Source organism: Rhinolophus sinicus, chromosome 15 (assembly GCF_057876585.1).
Source record: "Rhinolophus sinicus isolate RSI-liver-muscle chromosome 15, RSI-T2T, whole genome shotgun sequence".
NCBI lineage: Eukaryota > Metazoa > Chordata > Mammalia > Chiroptera > Rhinolophidae > Rhinolophus > Rhinolophus sinicus.
The window spans coordinates 74,262,413-74,286,108 of record NC_142515.1 but is presented as its reverse complement, the minus strand read 5'-3'; the positions used below and the strand labels follow the sequence as shown (position 1 = coordinate 74,286,108).

Here is a 23,696-nt window from a genome sequence, read left to right as displayed (position 1 = left end):
TGAATTGTTATCGTGTATCAGGGTAACCTAGGCGCTCTAGGATTGCACGGTGACCACACCCCCAGCTTCAGACCTGGTTCTTTTCAGGTCCTAGCCACGCCCCCGGGGCTGATCCAGTATAAGCCACGCCCACAGTGCTATTTCCTGCTTCAGAGACGCCCTAGAGGGGAGGATCCAGCCCCTGGGCCCAATCGCGTCCCAGCTATGCTCAGCAATTGGAGGAGGCGGATCGCCCTCCCACCCTTGAGGCACCACCAATCCCAAACTCAAGGCCCGCCTCCTCTTCCGCTACCGGCAGTCCCGGAACCGGAAGAGAAAGCGCGGATAAGGGAACTCGCAGCCGCGGCAATCCGTTTCTCCGCGTTAGCGCGGAATGAGAGCCGCTGGTAGGTACGCAGCGGAGGATGAGTCCCTGTATTACTGTGGGCATCCCCCACCATAGGACAGTGCCCACACCAAGAACCCTGCTTTTTTTAAACTTCAAAATAACTATAGTTTTACGGAAGTTGTAGTAATAGTACCCTTGCCCCAGCTTCCCCCAGCGGTAACATCTTACAGGGCTGTAGTACAGTATCAAAAGCCAGCGATCGACCGGATTGGTACCGTCCAAAGGTCTTATTCAGATTTTGCCAGTTTTACATGCACACGCGTATGTGTGTGTTTATGTGTGTGTAGAGTTCTGTGCCATTTTACGACATGTAGATTCGTGCGACTGCCACCCAGATCAGGACACACCGATGTTTATTACCACAAAGATCCCTCCCGAAGCCATTGTTTTAAGGATGCTTGGAATCCCTGATGCATGTGGTTACTTTAAAGTTAAATTCCCTATATGGGTTTGTCATGGATGTGTATTTTCTAATTGTTGGTTTAAGAGTTTTACTCATATGTAAGTCTATTAGATCACGCTATGAGACAACTTGAAAAACATCCTGTTTTAAAAGAAAAACTAATTTTTGATTGCTGGAACTCTGTTACTCAGATTTGTGCCCCAATCTCCCATTTTGATTGAATTTTGCAGCTTCTCCTTTAATTTTTCTTTTTTTTTTTTCTTACAATATTTTGAGGCCAAGTTACTAGGTGCATACAGATTTAGAAATTATATATAGATCCACAGACCCTTGCCTGCAATTCCAGAAGTCTTAGAATGTATCCTTTTGGTAACTTGTTTTGCAAAAACGTAAGACCATATCCACATTCCTTTTGGAGGAAAAAGCTGACCCTGACTTCTGTGCAGCTCTTTGTAGTATTTAGTTACCTCACTTAGCGTGACTATTTCTACCTTCCAGTGCAGAACTATTATATTTGATTATGGGTTGCTGCCCTGGACCCTGCTGGGTGGGGTGGGGATGGGTAGTATGATAATTGCCTTGAGAGGTGCCTTGTTATCTTTCAAAACAAGCCAAAATTTAAGGTTTGCATTGTTTCTGAGTTCAGATGAAGGCTGGTATGGTGGGTTATTCCTTTTCTCTCCATATGGTGATAGTCTTTTCTCACTATTAATACCTTCTAATTCATTGACTCCACCCTTTGGGTGTTGAGAATCCAATGGTGATCGATAATAGTCTCATCCTTCCAGTTGCTTACATTCTAGTGGACAGAGATGGTTGGTCCAAATAAACAAGTAACGTCATGTATCTTGCCATGTGGGATACCATCTGTTTTAATCACCTCCTTTGCACTCCATTGGTGAAGGAGTGATGCCTACCCAGGGCGGGCCGACATTCCACACCACTCCTCACTGGACAGATAAAAAGGATCGCAGTTTATTTGTCACACAGACTCACAGCCTGAGGCAGGAGGACACTGCACACCCCACAGAGAAGTGAAATCTGTTTCTGGGGATAAACAGAAGCTGTATCTGTTCACCTGGATAAGGATGGTTGTTTGGTGAGAGGACTTTTTCTGCAGTAGTAGAGTTGGGGGGGAGGGGAGTGGTTAGGCCATTCAGGGCCCTCCTGCTTTTCCCAGATCAAGGCAGCACATAATACTGAGCCTTAATTTTAGGCCTTACACCACACCACCCTAGGATACAAACCTCCACATTGCATGTGAGAGAGTCCTTTCATTTCATTCTTTTTCTTAAATAACAGCTTTACTAAGGTATAATTCACACACCATGCAAGTCAGCCATTTAAAGTGTAGTTTTAGTACATTCACAGTGTGTGCAACCATCACCACTATCAATTCCAGAACACTTCCTTTACCCCATAAAGAACCTTTGCCCCGTCCCCATTAGCAGTCACTCCCCATCCCTTCTTCAACCCCCTTTTAAAAACCACAAACCCACTTCCTGTCTGTGGATGTACCTGTTCTGGACATTTCACATAGATGGAATCACACACTGTGTGGCCTTGTGTGTCTGGCTTCTCTCACTGAGCCCCGTGTGTTCAGGGTCCGTCCACATTGTAACGAGTGTCGTGCTTCATTGCTTTTCATGGCCGAGTAATATTCCAGCGTGTGGATGGACCACACTTTACCCATTCATGGATTGATGGACACTTGAATTGTTCCCTGTGAACATGCTGCAGTGAACATTGATGCACCATTATCTGGACACCCATTTTCAGTTCCTTTGGTTATATACCTAGGAAAGGGATTGTTGGACCATATGGTAATTCTCTGTTCAACTTTTTGAGGAACCACCAAACATTTCCATAGTAGCTATACCATTTTACATTCCCACTAGCAACGCACAAGAGTTCCATTTTCTCCACATCCTCACAATGTATTACTCATGCTTTTTATTTTCTTAATTTTGATGCTTTGACATTTTGGGGCCTCAGTGACCCTGGAGGGAAGGTACCTTCCAGAGTGGCCAATTCCTTGAGACAGTAACAGCTCACCTAGGAGCTTGCCTTTCAAAGGCAAACCAGTCAACCCAGAGCCCACTCCCCATCCCCTCCCTCTCCAGGGGCTCTCACACTCCAGGTCACTATCCCTTTGCCCTAATCACCCCAGGGCGAGGTGCCAGACTACAAGGGCCACCCCCTTGTCCCAGAGACCCCTGAAATTATTCAAACCCTCCAGTCCTAAGCCTGCTTACCCTTCATCAGCCAAATAAAGGCTTTTGCCCACGTTTCCCCCTTCATCCCTCTGCCTCCTGTCCCACTGTGGTGCTTCCTAGAGTGGCGTGGCCCTGTGTATGGCAGGTGTGCCCCTGGGAAGTTGTGAGTAACACGATACCTTTTCAGGGGCACTTGCCTTCTCTGTTGGCCTCAGCATACCTGAATAGTTAAAACCTATGTTTCCGAATAGCCAAGACTTGTTATTTTCCACTTTTTGTGTTATGGCTTGATGAAATATATTTTATCATTTTCCTCCTCCCCCCATTGTGGTGCATGCTTTCCGGGTCCTATCTAATAAATCTTTGTCTAGCCCTAGATCTCAAAAATAGGCCCTAATGTTATCAAAGCTTTCTATTTTAGCTTTTACATTTAGATCTATAATCCACCTCAAAATAATTTTTGTTTATAGTTTGAAGTTGAGATTTGAGTTTATGTTTACATAGATTTCCAGGTGTTCCAGAATCATTTTCACCTTGAATTACCTTAGCCCCTTTTGGGAAAATTAATTGACCACATATGTGGGGTCTGTTTCTGGATTTTTAAAGTCCTTTCCATTGATCTGTTTGACAACCCTTACGCCACTACAACACTGTCTTGATAACTATATGAATTCACTTGCTGGGGCCGCCATGACAAAATAACAGACGAGGTGGCTTAAACAACAGAAATGTATGTCCTCACTGTTCTGGAGGCTGGAAGTCTGAGGCATGCTGTGAGCAGGGCTGGTTTGTCCCGAGGCTGCCCTCCTTGGTTTGTAGGTGTTGTCTTCTCCATTTCCTCACATGGTCTTCTGTCTGTGCAGGTCTGTGTCCTAGTCTCTTTTTATAAGGACACCAGTCAAGATTGGATTAGGACCCACCTCAGTGACCTCATGTTACCTTAATTACCTCTGTAAAGATCTGTCTCCAAATACAGTCACATTCTGAGGTGCTGGGGATCAGGACTTCAACATCGGAATTTTTTTTGAGGGGACATGACTCAGCCCATAACACTATACTTATACAAAATCCACAGAACTGCAAACCAAAAGAATAGTCACTTTTACTCTATAATGCTTTATTTTATTATTATTTTTACTATTTATTTATCTATTCCCCCTTCTTTCACCTCCCCCCCCATTCCAGTTCAAGCCATTGTTTCTCAGTCTAGTTGTGTAGGACACAACTCTCTGGCCCATGCTGGTGTTATGAGCCTTGCGCTCCCCCTGGCTGAGGCAGTGGGTTCCCAGATGTAGGTCTGGCCACTGTCTGGCAGCACTCAGCAGCGTAAGGCAGCTCACTCCAACCTCTGGCTGCTCATGGCAGCCCAGCTCCAGGGAGAGCTGTTGTTCACAATCTTAGCTGTAGAGGGCGCAGCTCACTGGCCCATGGGGGAATCGAACCAGTGACCTCAGCGTTAAGAGCATGGCCCTCCAACCACCTGAGCCATTTGGCTGGCCTACTCTATAATACTTTAAAAAGAAGAGATAGAATACCAGGTTTACATTGCATCTTGGTTAGGACAGCCAACGCTGAAGAACATTTTGGGGATAATTAAAGGAAATGTAGACGTAATGTTTCCTTGAAAATAAGATCTAGCTGGACCATCAGCTCTAATGTGTCTTTTGGAGCAAAAATTAAGTAAGACCCGGTATTATGTTATAATATACCCATCTTATGTTAAAATAAGACGGTATTATATTATACTACATTATATTATATTATACCCGGTCTTATATTAAAATAAAACTGGGTATTATATTAATTTTTGCTCCAAAAGACGCATTAGAGCTGATGGTCCAGCTAGGTCTTATTTTCGGGGGAACACGGTAGACTAAGTATAAAGAAATATAACAAAACACAGATGCACACACTCTGGAAAAGGCTTTTCAGTATAATTCCAGTAATCCTCATTTTCTGAAATTGCAAAAGAGGCAGAATTATACCAAACACCTAACCACAAAATTCAGGGGGATGATTAGGTCTATGGGCTGGAGGCTGCTGAGTTAGGGTGGGGCACCCCCGAGGGATGAAGCTGCCTGTCTGTTCATGAATGTGGGTGCCTAGTCAATAGCACACTTTTATTATTCCTTAAACTTAACATAATTTTTTACTTAAAATTATTAAACTAAACATAAACATTTAGTGTAGTGTTTTCTGAGTATGATGTACTTTGCAGTTGAAATTTAAGCATGAAAAAATTGACAATTTTCAAATATTTATTTTACCATGTTATGTGACCACCTCCCCGTTTTGATTTGAGTCTAAGTTCAGAACAAGTTCTCAAAGCTTTTATACTGGATCCCTTGAAATTTACCTTTTTTATAGATGTGAGGGCAAATCAAATTAAGAATAAGAGCCTTAATTCTCCCTGTCGAAAATAGATTTCTCCCTCCTTTTTGTTAGAGCATTGTCTTTTCAGAACTTGTAGAGTGTCTTCTCTGCCCTTTAAAATGTATGTAACCCTCTTTAAAAGCCAAATAAGGCTCTTGCCAGCTTTACCACCCAAGAGTCTTTCTGGAGGAGCTGGAAGCCATCTCTTTGAAATGCAGTCATCAAAGGAGATGGCACCCTTCTCCCAGTTTCTGTGGGAGGGTAGGAGCCTACCTTCTGCAAGTGCTTCTCTCTAGGTTGCAAAACAACCTGCTGTCATAAAGATATGAAACATTTTCCTTTTTTTTTCTTTTTTTTATTGGGGTGTAGTGTTTTTCTCCAGGGCCCATCAGCTCCAAGTCGTTGGACTTCAATCTAGTTGTGGAGGGCGCAGCTTAACTCCAAGTCCAGTCGCTGTTTTTCAATCTTTAGTTGCAGGGAGAGCAGCCCACCATCCCTTGCAGGAATTGAACCCGGCAACCCTGTTGTTCAGAGCTCTCACTCTAACCAACTGAGCCTTCCGGCGGCCCTGGAAACGTTTTCCTTTCGATAAAGCCAATTAGCTAACAAAGATAATCACTCACCAGGAGCATTGATGACAAACTGTGTGACCCATGCTGTGGGCTGTCACTTGAGGACTGGTTATGTTGCATCTGCTTGGCTATAGAAGGGGCCAAGACTTCTTTGTCTTTGGGACACACACACTGTGCCAAAAAAATGTATACGTATCTTAAGAAAGAAAATTATTAAAGTTGTAGTAATATATACCGATAACAAAAGATGACTACAAGTCACGTTTGACTTCTGCAATTACAAGAGGTGCTCAAAGTGGTTACCATCAGCGTCCAGACACTTCTGATTACAGCAAGCTACTGCTTGAGCAACATTGACCAAAGTGTCCACTTGTATGCATTTTTTTGGCCCTCCTGGCATATAGTTGTTGTCTTTGCAGTTTCTTAGCAGATTACCTGTGATGCATGTCACATTCTGGTTTAGTGCCGATTTAATAATAAAACTTTTTTTATCTTTCTGTCTTTGTGAAAGGTTTTCTGGATTGGCAGATGGTTTTGTTTTCAATTATACTTCCCCAACATAGAGCAATATTTGAGTAGCAAAAGACTGGAAATAAGCCCAGTGTCTATTTAGAGGAACTGGTTCATAAACTTGTATGGTCTTACACCCTTTATAAAGATTAAGGAAGACATCTATGGAGATGAAAGAGTAGTAGGATTTATTTTTCATTGAACTAAAAAAGCAGATTGTATTGCTGTGTGTACACCATGTTACTCTTTAATAACAAAGTTAAGAAAGCAAAGCATTTAGGTGAAATTGCCCCCTTTTACATAAATGCTGAGCAGATGTACAGGAAACTCATGGAATTGGTAACTAGGGGAGTGGGGGTAAGGACATGAGTGCTGAGGATCTTGCTATGGGCACGTCTTCGATTTTTAGTCTCAGGCTGGACTTGTCGAAATGCAGCATTGTTGATTCACAAAAAGAAAAAAGTATTAACCGTATTTTTATTAATAGTAAATAGTGTATACATCAAAATTAATTTATTTTTAATTGGAAGTATTTTCTACTTAGGAAACCATTCTTAGATTTGTTCTCTTAAACACTAATTTTAATAAATTTTTTTAAAAAATGATTTTATTGGGGAATGGGAGCAGGACTTTATTGGGGAACAGTGTGTACTTCCAGGACTTTTTTCCCAGTCAAGTTGATGTCCTTTCAATCTTAGTTGTGGAGGGCGCAGCTCAGCTCCAGGTCCAGTTGCCGTTGCTAGTTTCAGGGGGCACAACCCACCATCCCTTGCGGGAATCAAACCAGCAACCTTGTGGTTGAGAGAACACACTCCAACCAACTGAGCCATCTGGGAGTCAGCGGCAGCTCAGCTCAAGGTGCCATGTTCAATTTTAGTTGCAGGGGGCGGAGCCCACCATCCCTTGCGGGACTCGAGGAATCGAACTGGCAACCCTGTGGTCGAGAGCCCACCGGCCCATGCGGGAACCGAACCAACAGCCCTTGGAGTCAGGCGCATGGAGCTCCAACCGCCTGAGCCACCGGGCCGGCCCTTAAACATTAATTTTTATGAAAATGATTAAAACCTATTTTCAGACTTCAGAAAATGCATATTTATAATTATATTCATAAATAAAATTGTTATGATATTGGAGTTTATACTTTGACTCTGTCCACAGCTGGAGGGTATTTTTGAAATGAGCAGTCATAGGAAATGTTCCAAGGTGTTTTGGTCCAATTTAATCAGTGCATTAAGAGTTTTCAGGTGCAACCCAAATTTATTTAGGCTTTTTTAGTTTTTCCTTAAATCGGTTAAAATAGGAATTCAATTCCTTTAGGGATACCACAGCCTTTTATATTCCAAAATTATGTAGAGACACACTCAGTAACAGATTTAAAGGACATGTCTTTGCAGCGTAATATGCACACCTGAGAATTCTAACGTCTCACACCTGAGGCTATGCTGAGACCAGTCCTGCGTGCAGGCTGAGGCTGCAAGGTCCTACTTCACAGGGGAGCAAAGGGCCCTGGGCGCTGGGTTGTAGACCTCAAGCCCCAGACTTGGGGGTGGGACAGGAGGGCGGGTCTCCGTGTCAAAGGTCACACGGCGAACCCAACCCACCCTGCCTTGCACGAGACGAGGTCACTTTTGAGTGTCTTTGTTCTTAAACACGGGGCACAGACCTATGGTGCTTCGTCGCCGGACGACCCCGACCCCGGATATCACCGTGCCCTGCTGTCCTGTTCAGGCTCGGATCCAGGGGCAATTCGCAGAGAAACTGAATCAGGACCTCAGGGCCCAGGAAGACGACGCAAGGCGGGCTGTGGCGCTCCGAAGCATTGTCCAATAAGCGCCTGGGGCGGTTTCAGAGAACTGTCCATTCAGTGCGCGAGGTTCCCAAGCATCGTCCAATTAGAACTGGGGGCAGGAGCGCTCGCTAAGTGGACTTGGTTTTATGGTTCCTAGGTAGCGGGGCGGAGGGGAATTCGCCCAGGAGACGGGAATACAGCTGGGAGATGGTGAGTGCGCGAGGCTGCGGCTGGAGCCGAGACAGGGAGGGGCTGGTTCGAACTGGCCCGGCCCCCCGCGCATTCCCCCAACGCCCGGGTGCCTACCTGAGTATCCTTTTTCTGCAGTGGAGTGGGGTCCCACGGGTCCCGACCAGAGTGTCGGCGCTGAGCCTTGGGTGGGCATCTGTGGGGACAGAACCCCAAAAAGCAGTTTCCAGGCTCTCGGCCTCATAGACAGGTGCCTGGCTCAGGTAGTAAATGGCCATCAACTGTGATGGAATGGCCATCAGCTGTGGCTAGTTGGCCGTCAGCTGTAACCAGTGAGCCATTGGCCACTAATATAACTGCTGTGGCTACGCTAGCAGAGAGACAAAAAGAATGGGGGCTAGCAAGAAGATGGGGGCTGGGCTGGCAAGTGTGGATGGCGGTTTGCGGACAGTGTGGACCCAGCTTCCAGTGAGAGTATAGTGCCGCCAGAGAGAATATAGTGGTATAACTCCCCTACTTATGGCTCCGTGGGTGTTCCTTTTTGGCCTCACCATGTCCTGCGTTCTTGTGTGGGGAGAGGGAGCAGAGACCCCGCAGGCCTCCCTGCACGACAAATGGCGCAGCGAGCAGGGTATGGTGCCAGCCAAAGCTCTCCAAAGGACGGTGGAGCAGTCTGTGTGTATGAACACTCAGTCTCAGGAAGACCAGGAGGAGCAGCTGCCGGAGAGCTGGATCCCCGTGGAGGGGTGGGAGGACGTGGACGGTTCTCCCACCAGCACAGGAAAAGCCATGCAGCTGCTGGAGAGATGGAGCCCCGTGGAGAGGTGGAAAGATGTGGACGGTTCCCCAACCAGCACAGGCCGAAGAAAGCAAAGGTCGTTGCAGCCCTGTGGGCCGGGAAGTTCCTGGTCAGGCAGCCCGGATGCGGGACTTGTCCCAGGAGGAAAGGCTTGCTGAGTCCTCCATGGGAGATGAGGGTGAGGTCAAGGTCATCCCTCACCCCCAGGACAGCCCTGGCGAATGACTATGGACTATGGGGAATTGCCTTCCATCCCTAATTTAATGGACAGCTTGACTGTTTGTTTGGGAACATACCACCATGTAGTGGAACTGGGGGATATTTGCTTTTGTGTCTTGACTGGCTACCATTGAGAATATGTAAGCACCTTGATTGTGAGTCACTGTTGTTCCAGCAGGGTACCCTGAGAGGCCCAGAGAGAGTGGCAGTGCCCTGAGAGCCCTGGCCGAGCCCAGGAAGTGTGGCTGTGCCCACAGAGAGTGGCAGTGCCTTGAGAGCCCTGGCTGAGTCCAGGAAGTCTGGCTGAGCCCTGAGATGCCCTGGCTGTGCCCAGGAAGTCGGGCTGTTCCCAGAGAGAGTGGCAGTGCCCTGAGAAATCCTAGCTGTGCCCGGGGAAACTAGTGGTACCCTAAGAAGTCCAGGAAGTCTGGCCGTGCCCAGAAGTACTGGTGGTGCCCTGAGAAACCCTGGCTGTGTCTGGGAAGACAGGTGGTACCCTAAGAAGTCCAGGAAGTCTGGCCGTACCCGAAGCACTGGTGGTGCCCTGAGAAACCCTGGCTGTGTCCGGGAAGACAGGTGGTACCCTAAGAAGTCCAGGAAGTCTGGCCGTGCCCAGAAGCACTGGTGGTGCCCTGAGAAACCCTGGCTGTGCCCAGAGAGCCTAGTTGTGTCCAGGATATTGCATTCACCTCCAGGCTCCTCGCACTGGGCCCCTCGTGGAAGACGCTTGTCACGTAGATTGTGAGGCGAGAGCCTGTAGGGGTGGAGTGTGGGGACAGAACCCCAGAAAGCAGTTTCCAGGCTCTCGGCCTCACATAGACAGGTGCCTGGCTCAGGTAGTAAATGGCCATCAACTGTGATTGCATGGCCATCAGCTGTAACCAGTGAGCCATTGGCCACTAATATAACTGCTGTGGCTACGCTAGAGAGAGAGAGAAAAATGGGGGCTAGCAAGAAGATGGCGGCTGGGCTGGCAAGCGTGGATGGCGGTTTGCGGACAGTGTGGATCCAGCCTCCAGTGAGAGTATAGTGCCGCCAGCGAGAATATAGTGGTATGACTCCCCCATCTATGGCTCCGTGGGTGTTCCTTTTTGGCCTCAGCATATCCTGCGTTCTTATTTGGGGAGTGGGAGCAGAGACACCACAGGCCGCCCTGCATGACAAATGGCTCAGTGAGCAGGGTCCCCTGCACGACAGCGTCCCAGCATTCTGTGTCTTCCCGTGCCCCTCATCCCCCAGGTCCAGAGCCTAGTCCTTGGCCAGGCAGGGGTCCGAGGGAAGACAGGACGGCGATAGGCGTTGGCAGTCAGGGGTTCCTTGAGTGGGGGGCGGCCAGGTTGGGGAAACCGCCCTGGACCTAACACATACAATCAAATCAGGACTTGATTAAGGACTTTATTCCTGTTAATAAAACAAAATTCAGCTGAGTCCATTTAAAGATTTAATTGGCTTTATTTAATGATTATTGAATGGGGAGCAGCCAATCCGGCAGATAGAAAGGAGCTCCAAGGAGCTTTAGACTGTTACAGGCAGAAGGGAGCAGGAGCTACTATGGTAAGAAGTTGCACTACCAAAGAGCTGATTGTGCAAGGTCACTTTCCTGTAGGGGGAGGTGGTGTCTGTCCGGCAGGCAGCCTCACTGGTGCTAACCCAGTGATCCTGGTTGGCAGGGGTAAGAGTCCATTCCTGGGATGGGCAGAAACTAATTCAGTCTAGGTTTGGTGACTGGGCTTAGAGTAAGTGACCCCATTTGGAGCCTGTTGTCTTGTTTTTAACATTCCAAGACTGTTGCAGTAGAACTGAGGCTCACACCTCAGAAAAAGGCTTTTCTTTCCTGTGGAAGGAGGGGGAGCAGGAAGGCGGTGTGACAGGAAGGGCCTCCCTGTGGTCGGCACACTGTGGGCTCTGGTCAGCAGGGCCTCGTCTGCGTCTCAGTGCTTGTGCAGACGGGGTGGGGACAAAGTCTGTGGGGAGGACAGGAGCCTGAGTAAAGTTTGGGTGAAAAACATGCAATTGTGATCATTTGGTCCAGCCTGTGGAAAATAAAAATCCAAATTTCCTAAGGAAAGACTTTAATTAGAAAGAAATACTGCAAGGGTGGGGAGAAAGGGCTGTGCAGAAGGGAGAGTGCTCTGACCATACCATCTGTGAGTGGCTCAAGAGTTGGGCTTTCTGAGTGTTGGTTTTGTAGAGAGGGGTCAACAAAAGTAGGAAGTACCAGGTGTGGTTGGGATGGCAGGTCTCCATGCTAGCCTGTCCTCAGGAGGGTGGTCTGGGGACTCAGGCTGAGGACAGGTCAAAGTTCAGGGGTCTGGACCAAGGAGCGATGCTGAACCAAGTCTGGCCAACAAGTATTTGCTCTGCTTGGTCAGTGCTCATGCGTTCGTCTAATCAATGATGCGGTACAGAACAGGGATTTGGGGGTGGTGGTGGTGTCTGTGTCTGGCCTTGTCCTGGATAAACAAGGGAGAGTGGAGTTCTTGTAGCATGTTCTTTTCCAGAACAAAAGACTGGGGGTGGGGGTGGGGTGGGTTCCCTTTCACCTCCATCAGTGATTCCAGGAGCACAGGGCTCAGAGGATTCAGCATTGTCACCTGACACCTGTGAGCAGCCTCCTCTGTGTCCAGCTCCACTGAGAGCTTTCCCTCATTCCAGCCTCTGGTTTCCGCCGATGTAAAACGACTGAATTCTTTTTGCCTTGTTTCTTCTCCTTAGTGAGGGTGGTAAGTGTCTCAGGACTTTGTCCTGCTGAATCCTGTTATTATGGGGCTGAACCAGAGATCCCACTGAGGAAAACTGACACAATACAGAAAATGTTTTCTCTTTTATTAAAATTATGTAGGAGATAAACACAGTTCCACACCTTCATGTGAGGTGGGTGGAGATATGGATTAAGCTACTCATAAAAATTGTAGTGACTTTTCGATTTAAGGTACAGAGTTTGTGACATTGTGTGATCCTGTCCTGCTTCCTGTTAACAGTTGATGTCAAAAATTAATGCAAATGATGAGAAATGTGACTTGTGAAACTGACATGTGTTCAATTCTGATTAGTTGGTTTACAGTTTGTTACCCTGAGTTTAATAGTGAACTGACATCTGTTTTCTGAAAGAGCTAAGCAGTTTCCAGTTATTTAAACCATAGAAGTGCCCTAGAATTCCCTCCCCCACTTTGTCCTTGAACACAGGTAGAAGCAGTGATTCTGCGGGTCCTTGTGTCATCTAAGTGACCAGCAGTGTTTGAAGCAGGTGCATCACCTGGGAGGAGACAAGCTGTGGCCAAAGCTGGTACTATGTGGTAGGTGAAGGCAGCTGCAGTGGGGTCTTGCTGGGCACCTCGCCCTGCAGGTGGCCTCCAGCCCCCAGAGCCATCCAGGAGTTGGTGGTGCTGAGAGAAGTCACAGAGCCTGTGAAGGAGACTCACCTGCACGTGGGCTGGGGCAGTTTGTCCTCTGTGAGGTGTATTGTGGTTGCCTTGGGGCTGTTTCAAAACCTTTGAAAGAGTAGAGTGTGTGGGGATCCAGAGTCTGATTTCAGGGGGTTCAGAGTCCCATCACTCCTTTTAGAAAAACAGCCACCCTAGGCTACCTGTGAGCAGGGAGAGCCCGGCCCCACACCTAGGAAGGGCTTTGACCTCTGACTTGGGTTCCCTTGTGTGCCGTGGGAAGCTGGCTGAGGGTCTGAGCTGGCGCACACTGGGCTGCTCTTCCCTTTTGTTCCCTGGACAGAATCTGGCTGCCATGTGACTGCAGTGACACTGTTCCATTCATTGAAGGTTTGTGAATTTTATTTTCTTGGTTGGTTTTAAGATCCCCCAGTGCTGCCCCCAGGGTGACCACTATCCCGGTTCTCATTGTTACTCTTTGCAGCTTACATCTGTTCATCCTCACCGGCAGGGTTTTGTTTGTTTTTCCTCTGCTGACTTTGCAGTAGTGACTGTTACCAATAATATTACACCATCAAGGTCACACAGGGGCTTCTCGGTGGTTTTTCAGCCTCAGTCTGTTTCATAGGAGCTGGTGTCTGTGTTCAGGTCACCTAGTGAACTCATCCACTGCAGCCGTTGTGGGGTGTGGATTGTCTCAAGTTCATTTCTTGCTTTTGTCGGCAGGGTTGCTACAGTCATTCTTGTTTTTGTCTCCAAGTGCAAATGCATCAAAAAAGTTTACACCTTGGAGAGAAGTTGAGGGGTTGCAGGTTTTGGATGTGTTCAGATTTTCCAGGAAGTGCCGATGGAGTGTGTCAATCGAGTCTGTCACTGTTGCACTTAAGTGTTTATACCTGTCCTTTCCAGCACTGGAATTATCTAATTGTCCGTCTTGAGCGTGTGACGTGGATCTCCTTGTGGTTACATGTTGATGTTTCCAGATCACCCTTGTGGGTGAGCATTTCTCATTTGGTGTTTCATCTTCCGTAAAATAGTTTTCAGGCATTTTCTCACTGTAAATCACTTGTATGTTTATTTATTTTTTATTTTTATTTATTTATTTTTTAAAGATTTTATTGGGGAAGGGGAACAGGACTTTATTGGGGAACAGTGTGTACTTCCAGGACTTTTTTCCAAGTCAATTTGTTGTCCTTTCAATCTTAGTTGTGGAGGGTGCCGTTCAGCTTCAAGTTGTTGTCCTTTCAGTCTTAGTTGTGGAGGGCGCAGTTCAGCTCCAGGTCCAGTTACCGTTGCTAGTTGCAGGGGGCACAGCCCACCATCCCTTGTGGGACTCGAGGAATCGAACTGGCAACCATGTGGTTGAGAGCCCGCGTTCCAACCAACAACTGAGCCATCTGGGAGGCAGCTCAGCTCAAGGTCCAGTTGCTGTTGCTAGTTGCAGGGGGTGCAGCCCACCATCCCTTGAGGGAGTCGAACCAGCAACTTTGTGGTTGAGAGGATGCGCTCCAACCAACTGAGCCATCTGGGAGCTCAGCGGCAGCTCAGCTCAAGGTGCCATGTTCAATCTTAGTTGCAGGGGGCGCTGCCCACCATCCCTTGTGGGACTCGAGGAATCGAACTGGCAACCTTGTGGTTGAGAGCCCGTGCTCCAACCAACTGAGCCATCTGGGAGGCAGCTCAGCTCAAGGTGCCGTGTTCAATCTTAGTTGCAGGGGGCCGAGCCCACCATCCCTTGCAGGATTCAGAGGAGTTGAACCGGCAACCTTGTGGTTGAGAGCCCACTGGCCCATGTGGGAATCGAACCGGCAGCCTTCAGAGTTAGGAACATGGAGCTCCAACCACCTGAGCCACCGGGCCGGCCCCAAGGAGAAATTTTTATCAGTTGTTGTTACACTGAGCTTCAAGGTTCCAAGCACTGACCATCCCTGAGTGTCCTGCATGTGGTTTGCTTGCTTATTGTAACTTCCCATGAGAACGTGAGCTCAAGAGTCCTAGGAATTGAGTCCCGGTCCCTGATGGTCAGCCTCCCCCATCCTCCTGCACACATTGGAGAAGAGGAGCCTTGTTGAAATAGAACATGTGGAACGTTTCAGGACAGGGTGGTCTTTGCGGATGTGGCTGTGAACTTCACCCGGGAAGAGTGGGGTTTGCTGGATGGTGCTCAGAGGAAGCTCTGCAGAGAAGTGATGCTGGAGACCTGCCGGAACCTGGCCTCCGTGGGTGAGGACGGCTTCATTCTTTCCCTTATTTTGGGGAAGGCATATTTCTTACAACTTTTATTTCTTATAGAGGCCAAGAAATGAAAATATGTTGAATAAAGGGCACTATCAAGCCTTCATGGATACTATCTAGAGTCACCTGGCTTTTCCGTGATAACAGAGTTTCATGTATTAATCTGACTATTTGTTACTCTTGATCAAAAGTCTGTGGTTCCCTAATTTTACGTGTGAGCGTTGTTCCTGTGTTACTTGGACCTGTGAGAGCAGATTTGTGGTTTCCGCCCCTGACAACATTGCACTCTGGTTAATACACATTTGACAAGGTGACGTTGCTGCAGTTACACCCACACTTACCCAACATCACTGGCCTTGAAAATCGTAGTATCGGCCCTTATCATGGAATGTCTGTTGCCCTTCATCCTCCCCTTGAGGACCCTCCAGGAGCAGGGCAGCACCACACCCACTATCCAGTGGCAACTGGGGCTGTGAGAAAGGCTGCAACTAGGTCCTCTGTGTCTGTGAACACCCCGACAGCAACAACCCTCTGGAGGAACAGGTTCTGGGTAGGGGATGATATTTGTCCATGAGCATCAGAAATATGACTCAATCTGTGTTTGAGAAGGGTGATGTGTGTCATGTCCCTGGCCTCCCTGGTGGATTTGTCATCCATCCTTACTCACTTGGGAAGATGTCCTGTATCACCTCTTGTAAGGGGAACATTTGGGCACTTGCATTTTTCTCACTTGCTTCCTACTTTGCATTTTTATAATATTTATCTCAACATCAGGGTCCATCTCTTTTCAAGTATTTCTTAGTGAACAGGCTGCCATTTTGACTCATTTTACCTGTTATTGAAAAGTCCCAAATAGCTGAGGTCCTCAGAGATTTTCTTTGTTCACATGTCCAATCCTTATAATATTTGTTTACATTTGGGACCAATATGTGAGCAAAAGTCCACATAGAGTCTATTTACTTTCCTCTATCCCAGCATCTTGATCTCAAGAAATTAAATATGGTGCCATTGTTGTAGATTGTTTCAGACAGAAAACCAGTGGATCATGTCCTCAGAGGAACATTTTGGAGAGTGAAATACCCAGTGAAGAGGAAACAATTAGATCCACAGGAAATGACTACTGGTCTGTTTTTAGAGAACATTAGATATTTCATAACATTGGAGATCAGCACGAAATGCAGGAGAGGCATCTGAGGTGAGTGACACTCCCACAGGGGGAAGGAGGGTCTCAGCAGCGTGTTACACTTTGAAATTTACGAAAAAGTGTAAACCAGCTAATCAGTAGTATACTGAGAGAATGCTCACCAGACACTATTTTCATAAATGTGATGTAGATATTGAGCATCTGAAATGGAGTTCAGATGGAAACTGTGATCAGGAGAGCCCAGGTGTAAGAAAGATGGAAAGTTATTTCTTTGTGTGACCCCTCAGTGAGAGCCTTAAGCTTGTTCCATGTTATAATAATGCAGACGGTGCTGAAAACATATCCATGCCATGAAAATGGCAAAGGCATCGTCAAAATAATCATTATCAATCAATTATTATCCAAGACGTCACTTTTAATCTTCAGTCCCTAACAGTGTGCTTCCTATTTGAACAGGAGTCATTGTGTGGAGTGTCCCTGGGACGGTCATGGAGGTGATTGGTGTGGACACACCCTGAACCAGGTCACAGAGCTGCCTGTGCCTGAGCGACATCCGACTGGAGTTCAACCCTCTGACTGCACTGTGTGTGGAAAAGCCTGCACGGATTGTTGTTTCCTGAAGAATCAGCCCAGATCTCCCACTGGACACAACCTTCATGTGTGTGAGGAATGTGGGCGAGTCTGTAGGTGTGTCTCTTGCGTGAGCTCTCATGTGGGAACAGACCTTGTGGGGAAACCCTGTACATGTCAGGATCCTGGGACAGCGCCTAACAGACACGTGAAGAATCTCAATAGTAAAAACTCTTTTGAGTGTAAGAAATGTGGAAAAGCTTTCATTTGTCCCTCATCATTTCAGGAACATTTGAGAGGTCACTGTGGACAGAAAATCCATGCATGTAAAGTATGTGGGAAAGCTTTTAGGTATTATTCCTACCTTACACGACATGTAAGAACTCACACTGGAGAGAAGCCCTACGGATGTAAGCATTGTGGGAAATCTTTCAGCTGTTACTCCTACCTACGAGAGCACATGAGGACACACACTGGGGAGAAACCGTATGAGTGTACAGAATGTGGGAAAGCCTTTGGTTGTCCCAAATACTTTAGAAGACACGTGAAAATACATAGTGGAGTGAAACCCTATGAATGTATGGAATGTGGGAAAGCCTACACTTGTTCCTCCTCCCTTCAGGAACATGTGAGATCACACAGTGGGGAGAGACCCTATGAATGGAAGGTGTGTGGCAAAGCGTTCAGGCATTCTCGATATTTTCAAAGGCATGTGAGAAGGCACAGTGGAGTGAAAGCGTATAAATGTAAGGAGTGTGGGAAAGCTTACAGTTGTTCTTCCTCCCTTCGTGAACATGTGAGAATGCACAGTGGGGAGAGACGCTTTGAATGTGAGTGGTGCGGGAAAACCTTCAGTCAGTCTTCCCTTCGGCGACATGTGAGAACACACAGTGGGGAGAAATATGAATGTACACAATGTGGGAAAGTCTTCAGCTGGTCCTCATCCTTACAAAACACACAAGAATGCACTATGAAGAGAAACCCTATGAATGTCAGCAATGTGGCAAAGCCTTCTGGTATCCTGCCAGGCTGCGAGCACATGTGAGGACACACACTGGGATGAAAGCCTGAATACAAGGACTGTGATGCCCCTTCATTCTCCCTTAAAAGCTTGTAAATGTGAGCAAACACATTGGAGAAAAACTTCATGACAGGAAGGAATGTGGGGAAAACTTCAGATGTAGCACTTCACTTATTTTGTACATGCAAATTCCGGGCAGGACATAATCTTCTAATTGTTATAAATATGGTTTTATTTTTGTGTGTGTGTGTTTCATGCTGTTGTGTTGGTTCCTTCTCTGGCGACCCCATGAATGAGTCACGTCCCCACTGCCTTGTCCTCAACAGCCCTGCTCAGCTCCTATAGACTCATGTTTGTGGCTTTTACGGAGTCAATCCATCCTCATGTTTGGTCTCCCTCTTTTCCTGCTGCCTTCCATTTTCCCCAGCATTACTGTGTTTTTCAAAGAACAGTGCCTTCTCATGCTCTGCCCGAAGTAGGACACTTCAGTTTTATCATTTTTGCCTCTTGTGATATTTCAGGCTTAATGTGCTCTAGAACCCACTTGTTTGTCTTTCTGGTGGTCCACGGTATGCGTAGGGCTCTCCTCCCATGCCATATTTCAAATGAATCGATCATTTCCCTATTGGCCTTCTCCACTGTCCAGCTTTTGCATCCATACATAGTAACTGGGAATATGAGTGTGTGGGTGGTCTCAGCTTTGGTCTCTAATGACACATCTTTGCTCTTGGTGACCTTTCCTAATTCTTCCGTTGCTGCTCTTCCAGGTCTCAGCCTTCTCATGATTTCTTGGCTGTAGTCTCCATTTGAATTGATGATTGAACTAAGATTAGCACAATCTTTAAACATTTCTGTGTCTTCATTGGCTATGTTAAAGTTATTTCTTCTATAGTCATGATTTTTGTCTTATTGATGTTCAAATGCAGTCCTTCTTGTCTCATTTCCATTACAATGTCTTTTGGACCCAGGGGTGATAGTGGGTTTTGTTTTTTGTTTTCTGTGCAACTTGGTATAACTTTAGATGAAAATATTTCTGATTCCTGCTTTCCGTTATGTTCTTAGTATGTGATCATGATTTAACACCTATATTGTTGAAATTTCTGGTCCACTGCTGCAGATACTGGAATTTTTTGACTTGATATATACCCTCCCCTTCAGTCTTTATTACTGAGAGATGTATCTTTCACATTGTTGTAAATGGATGCCACACGTGTTCTGCACAGAAATTAGTACTTGTTGAAAGATTTTGGAAGAGGACAGTCTCATCTGATTATGTTCATAATTTTGCCGCTGATCATTGTCCTTGATCTTGGTTGGAAATTGGACACGATGCATTGAGTGTGTAGAGACCTTGTGAAATGAAGATAAAAGCTGGTGTCCAGTAGTTTCCATGAATAGTGTCATCAGCTTGGGTGAGGTGGTAAACTATCCCATCGTCCTTTGTTTGTGGTTCTGAGGTAAAGGTCATGACAAGAGGAAGATGCATGAGGTCTGGGAGGCAGAAGTGAAGAAGCCATGACTGTCAGATCTTCTGTACCGACAAGAGACAGAGATGTGTGGGGATGCAGTGGGTTGAGTTACAGCACATTCTTCTGACTTCTGGCTCTGCCCGTCTGGAACAACCCCAACAAAACACACATTTGACATTAGTTCCCTCTTAGACAGCACATTCCACAGACTATTCCAGGGCCTCTCCCATCATGGACCCTCTTTGGTTTTCAGGTTCACACAGATCCTTGCATTTTCTTGTAGCTCTGATGTCCATCAGGTCACTTCTTCAGGCTATCAAACTTAGTGCTCTCTCATTTTCTATCCCCCTTCTTCTGTTTTTGCTAATAACATTTCTGTAGGAAGCATCTTGTTCCTTTAATAGTAGACCTGTTTCCTGCCTCCACCTGGACACTTCTAACACTGTAGCCACAAATGCAGGGAACTTACTTTCCTGACTATGTTGTTAAGAGGCTGCACTGACCCTGTGTTTCTCTTTTCTGAACACTTTTAGCGTTGAAATAAGCACTTGTGGACATATTCGGCATTTTATGGGTTTTCCCTTACAGCTGAATTGTCTCTAAGTGATAAACCCAGTATGTTTAATTTCCATTTTTTATGTGAATACCCAATGTTCTTTCATTTTTTATATGTGTTTCAAAACAATGTACTTTTTTGTTAAATACAGTTTTCTACATTGTTTCTTATGAAGATATTATTAGGTTTTCAAATCAGTTATATACTAACATTATGTTTTATGTTTCATTAACTAAGGATATGTTAAAATGTCCCATTCTGGAGGATTAACTTATTCTTGTAATTATATAAATTATATTGTGGATCTTACTGATTAAGATAACTCACCACAATAGCACATTAAAAAAACTATCTAAAATTATTTCAGTAAATGCAGAAAAAGCATTTTACACTATTCAACATTTCTTAGGAGTTTAGGAATAGATAAGAACTCTCACAACTTAATGAAGGGTGTCATAAAAAGAAATGTTTATGAAAGAACACATATATAAGTGGTCAACATTCACTTGTCCAATAAAATTATATACAAACAAGAATATCCATCACTCCAGTTCCACTTCAGCAGTAGACTAGGTATCCTAGCCAGCACCATGAGAAGTAGGTGTAAGTTTTATAAAGGAAGAAAAAGTAACATTGTTCAGAGTTGAAACAATTGCATTTTTAGAACCTCAAAAACTACCTATGGGTAACCATAGACAAAAGGTTATTGACAACTTTTCATGTAAAGTGGAAATTTCATTACCTTAAAACTTCATGGCCTTTCACATTAAAAAATTATCTAGGGACGTGTGTTTTATCAGGAGCTTTCCAGTTCCAGGACTTGGACATGGCTTTTCTGAGAATCCCCACCCCACGAGCAGGTTGTCCTGGGTAACCCAAGAGTGATAGAAACAGGGATAAATCCTCATGAACTCACATTTGGTAATGATTTCTTAAATGTGACACTAAAAGCATAAGCAATACAAGAAAATATAGATAAATCGGACTTCATCAAAATTTAAATCTTTTGTGCATCAAAGGACTCTATCAAGAGAGTGAAAAGACACCTCACAGAATGAACATATTTGTAAATCGTGTAGGTGATAAGGTTTTATTACCCAGAAAACCTAAAGAACCTTTCCATCTTGATAACAAAAATATAAAGAACCCAGTTAAAAAAATGGGCAAAGCACTTGAACAGACTGTCCTCCAAAGATGAAATACAAATGGCAATAAACAGGAGAAGATTCTCAACATCACTAATCACCAGGGAAGTGCAAATCAAACCCAAAAGATGATACCACTAATACCCATTAGGATGGCTAGAATGAAACAATTCAGAAAAGAGTGTTGATGTGGAGAAATTGGAATCTGTGTATGCTTCAGGGAATGTGAAACGGTGCAACCGCTGTGGAAAACAGCTTGGTTGTTCCTCAAAAAATTAAACTATTACAGTATGACCCTTCTATTTCCCTCCTACCTATGATGAATCATACTCAAATATGTTATATGAACGTTCCCTGTAGCACTATTCAAAATAGCCAAAAGGTGGACATATCCTAAATGTCCATCAATGGATCAATGTTACCAAACAGAACTTGTCCATCAGCACTAGCAAAGCCAAACACACTAAACACCAACAATCGCAGTGGAGAAAGATTGGCAGTTTTATTAGGAATGGTGCCACCTAGGAGAACTGGAGAAGCGAATGCTCAAAAGCCTGAACTGCTGGATGGTTTACAGACAGGGGGCTTTATAGAGCAATATCATGAGACATCATGAAAAAGGGGGCTGGGGTTGTGGATCTTGCTGATTGGTTAAAAGTGAGGTAAGGGCAGTAAATCATAATTTCAAGTCTTGAGGTCAGCTTTGGAGTCCCTCAGTCTGGTTTCATGAGGATGTGTTCAGGGGTCGTTCTGCTTTAGGGCTCAGGAGCTGAAACACATTTGGGCTGTGATGTTATCTTTAGCTTAACAGAAACCTGTACTCAAGACCCTTAGTCAAGACCCTGTTTCTGGCTGCCTCAGGGTTAATGACTAGTAAGGGAAAGGCCTAAGGCTTAACGGGAATTATGTGAAGAAATTGAATAGAGGGCTGGGTCTACATATCAAATCAAAGTTATACATTAAATCAGGACCCTTGGTTTCCATTGGTCGTTAGTTTTGTGGGTTGTAAAACAACAATGCATGTCACTAAGTTATGTTGATGTACAGGGGTAGAAGCTGTACATCTTGTGACTCTTACTTATTATATACTATTATTTCTGCTCTCTTGGTTATTTTTCTGTAGTTTACAGGCCCTAGACCAAGCAATTTCTATAATGGTTAATAGGGTGCTATGATAAAAGCGAACTGGCACTTTAAGGAAGTTGACCAGGGAGTGGGGAGGTCTATGGCAGGAGCTGGGCTTCCTGTTACTCTCTAGTCCTGATTTCCTGTTAAACTTTATGGTTCTAACTTCCTGTGGGGAGGGCTTATAGGGGAGCCATCTTGAGAGATTGCCCTCTTTTGCATGTGCTTGGCCAGTCGGAAGGTGCATGTTCCCACACTGCTGGGTTGGTTTTGTTTTGTTTTCCCAAATAAACTCACTTTTTGATGAACTATCTAAAGGTTATTTTTGTCCAGTTAACAGCTAGTTGACTTCCTTCTTGTGGCTTAATCCAAACTAGTATACAAACCTATTTTTTTTTTTAGCTTTTATTTTAAGTGTGTTTTTCCAGGACCCATCAGCTCCAAGTCAAGTAGTTGTTTCAATCTAGTTGTGGAGGGCGCAGCTCACATGGCCCACGCAGGAATCAAACCGGCAACCCTGGTGTTATGAGCATCGCGCTCTAACCAACTGAGCTGACTGACCGCCTCCATAATTTTCAATTAAAGATATTTTGTGGTGAGGTTTTAACTCTTCAGTTTTATGAATGGATAAACCAAGTGTAGTATATACACGGGATGGAATATCACTGAGCCATGAAAAGGAAGGAAGCACCGACACGTGCTGCAACATGAAAGAGCCTTGAAAATATACTGAAAGGAGCCAGACACAAAAGGCCACATAGTGTATGATTCGAATTATAACAAATATCCAGAAGAGGCAAATCCACGGAGACAAAGTATTAGGTTGGTGCAAAAGTAATTGCGGTTTGAAAGGTTAAAAATAACTGCAAAAACTGCAATTACTTTTGCTCCAACCTAATATCTTAGTTGGGCTAGGAGGTAGGGTTTTTGAGGCTATCATGGCCTTTACATTTGTTTTAAAAACTGGAAATGTAATTTATTCACACTTTTAAGTGTTAAACCCAGTGGCTTTTTGAACATTCACAAAACTGAGCAATATCACGATACAGAGGTTGCCAAAAATGTACACATTTTAAGAAAGGAAAAAACTATTAAAATTGTAATATTCAGTATAAACCAATAACAAAAGATGACTACAAGTCACGTGTATACCTTTTTTGGCACCCCCAGTATAAATAAGGAAATTGTCGACTGGAAAACAATATCGACTAAGTTTTTTGGTAACCAAAAAGGATTTATTCTGGGGAAAAAAGATTACAACCCAGTGCATGCAGACATGGCAAGCCAAGTGCACATATTGAACTCTGTGCTTATAAAAGTGAACTGGCATCTTAAGATGATTTACCATAGAGCTGGAAAGACTATGGGTGGAGCTGGGCTCCTTGCTGACTCTCTAGTCCTAACTTCCTGTTAAACTTTGTGGTAACTTCCAGGGAAGCGTTGCTAATAAAGAGAAGCCATTTTGGGTTTGGGATTTTTGCCCGTGGGTGGCTGGTTGGAGCACAGGAAGTGTGCATTCACACACTTCTGCGGTGACCTTGTTTCTTTTTCTTTTCCCGAGTAAATGGTTCTTTTGGTGGATTTTTGGAG

General features: G+C 45.2%; 1 protein-coding gene and 1 long non-coding RNA gene across 2 annotated transcripts; both read left to right on the top strand.

The window, feature by feature from the left end:
* The first annotated feature begins 305 nt into the window (after positions 1–305).
* On the top strand, positions 306–7,595 carry LOC141572665 (uncharacterized). The gene is made up of 2 exons (XR_012498005.1): positions 306–386; positions 7,340–7,595. It is a non-coding gene; the product is annotated as an uncharacterized LOC141572665 (long non-coding RNA).
* Positions 7,596–12,657: 5,062 nt separating this feature from the next.
* Positions 12,658–20,197, top strand: LOC109453863 (uncharacterized; the record flags this gene model as incomplete). Its single annotated transcript, XM_088792657.1, is given in 6 exon segments — positions 12,658–12,754; positions 13,185–13,231; positions 14,938–15,064; positions 16,094–16,271; positions 16,677–17,731; positions 17,734–20,197. Coding segments are annotated over 6 exon segments (1,632 nt in total), but the record flags the coding sequence as incomplete, so codon positions are not given.
* Positions 20,198–23,696: the final 3,499 nt, after the last annotated feature.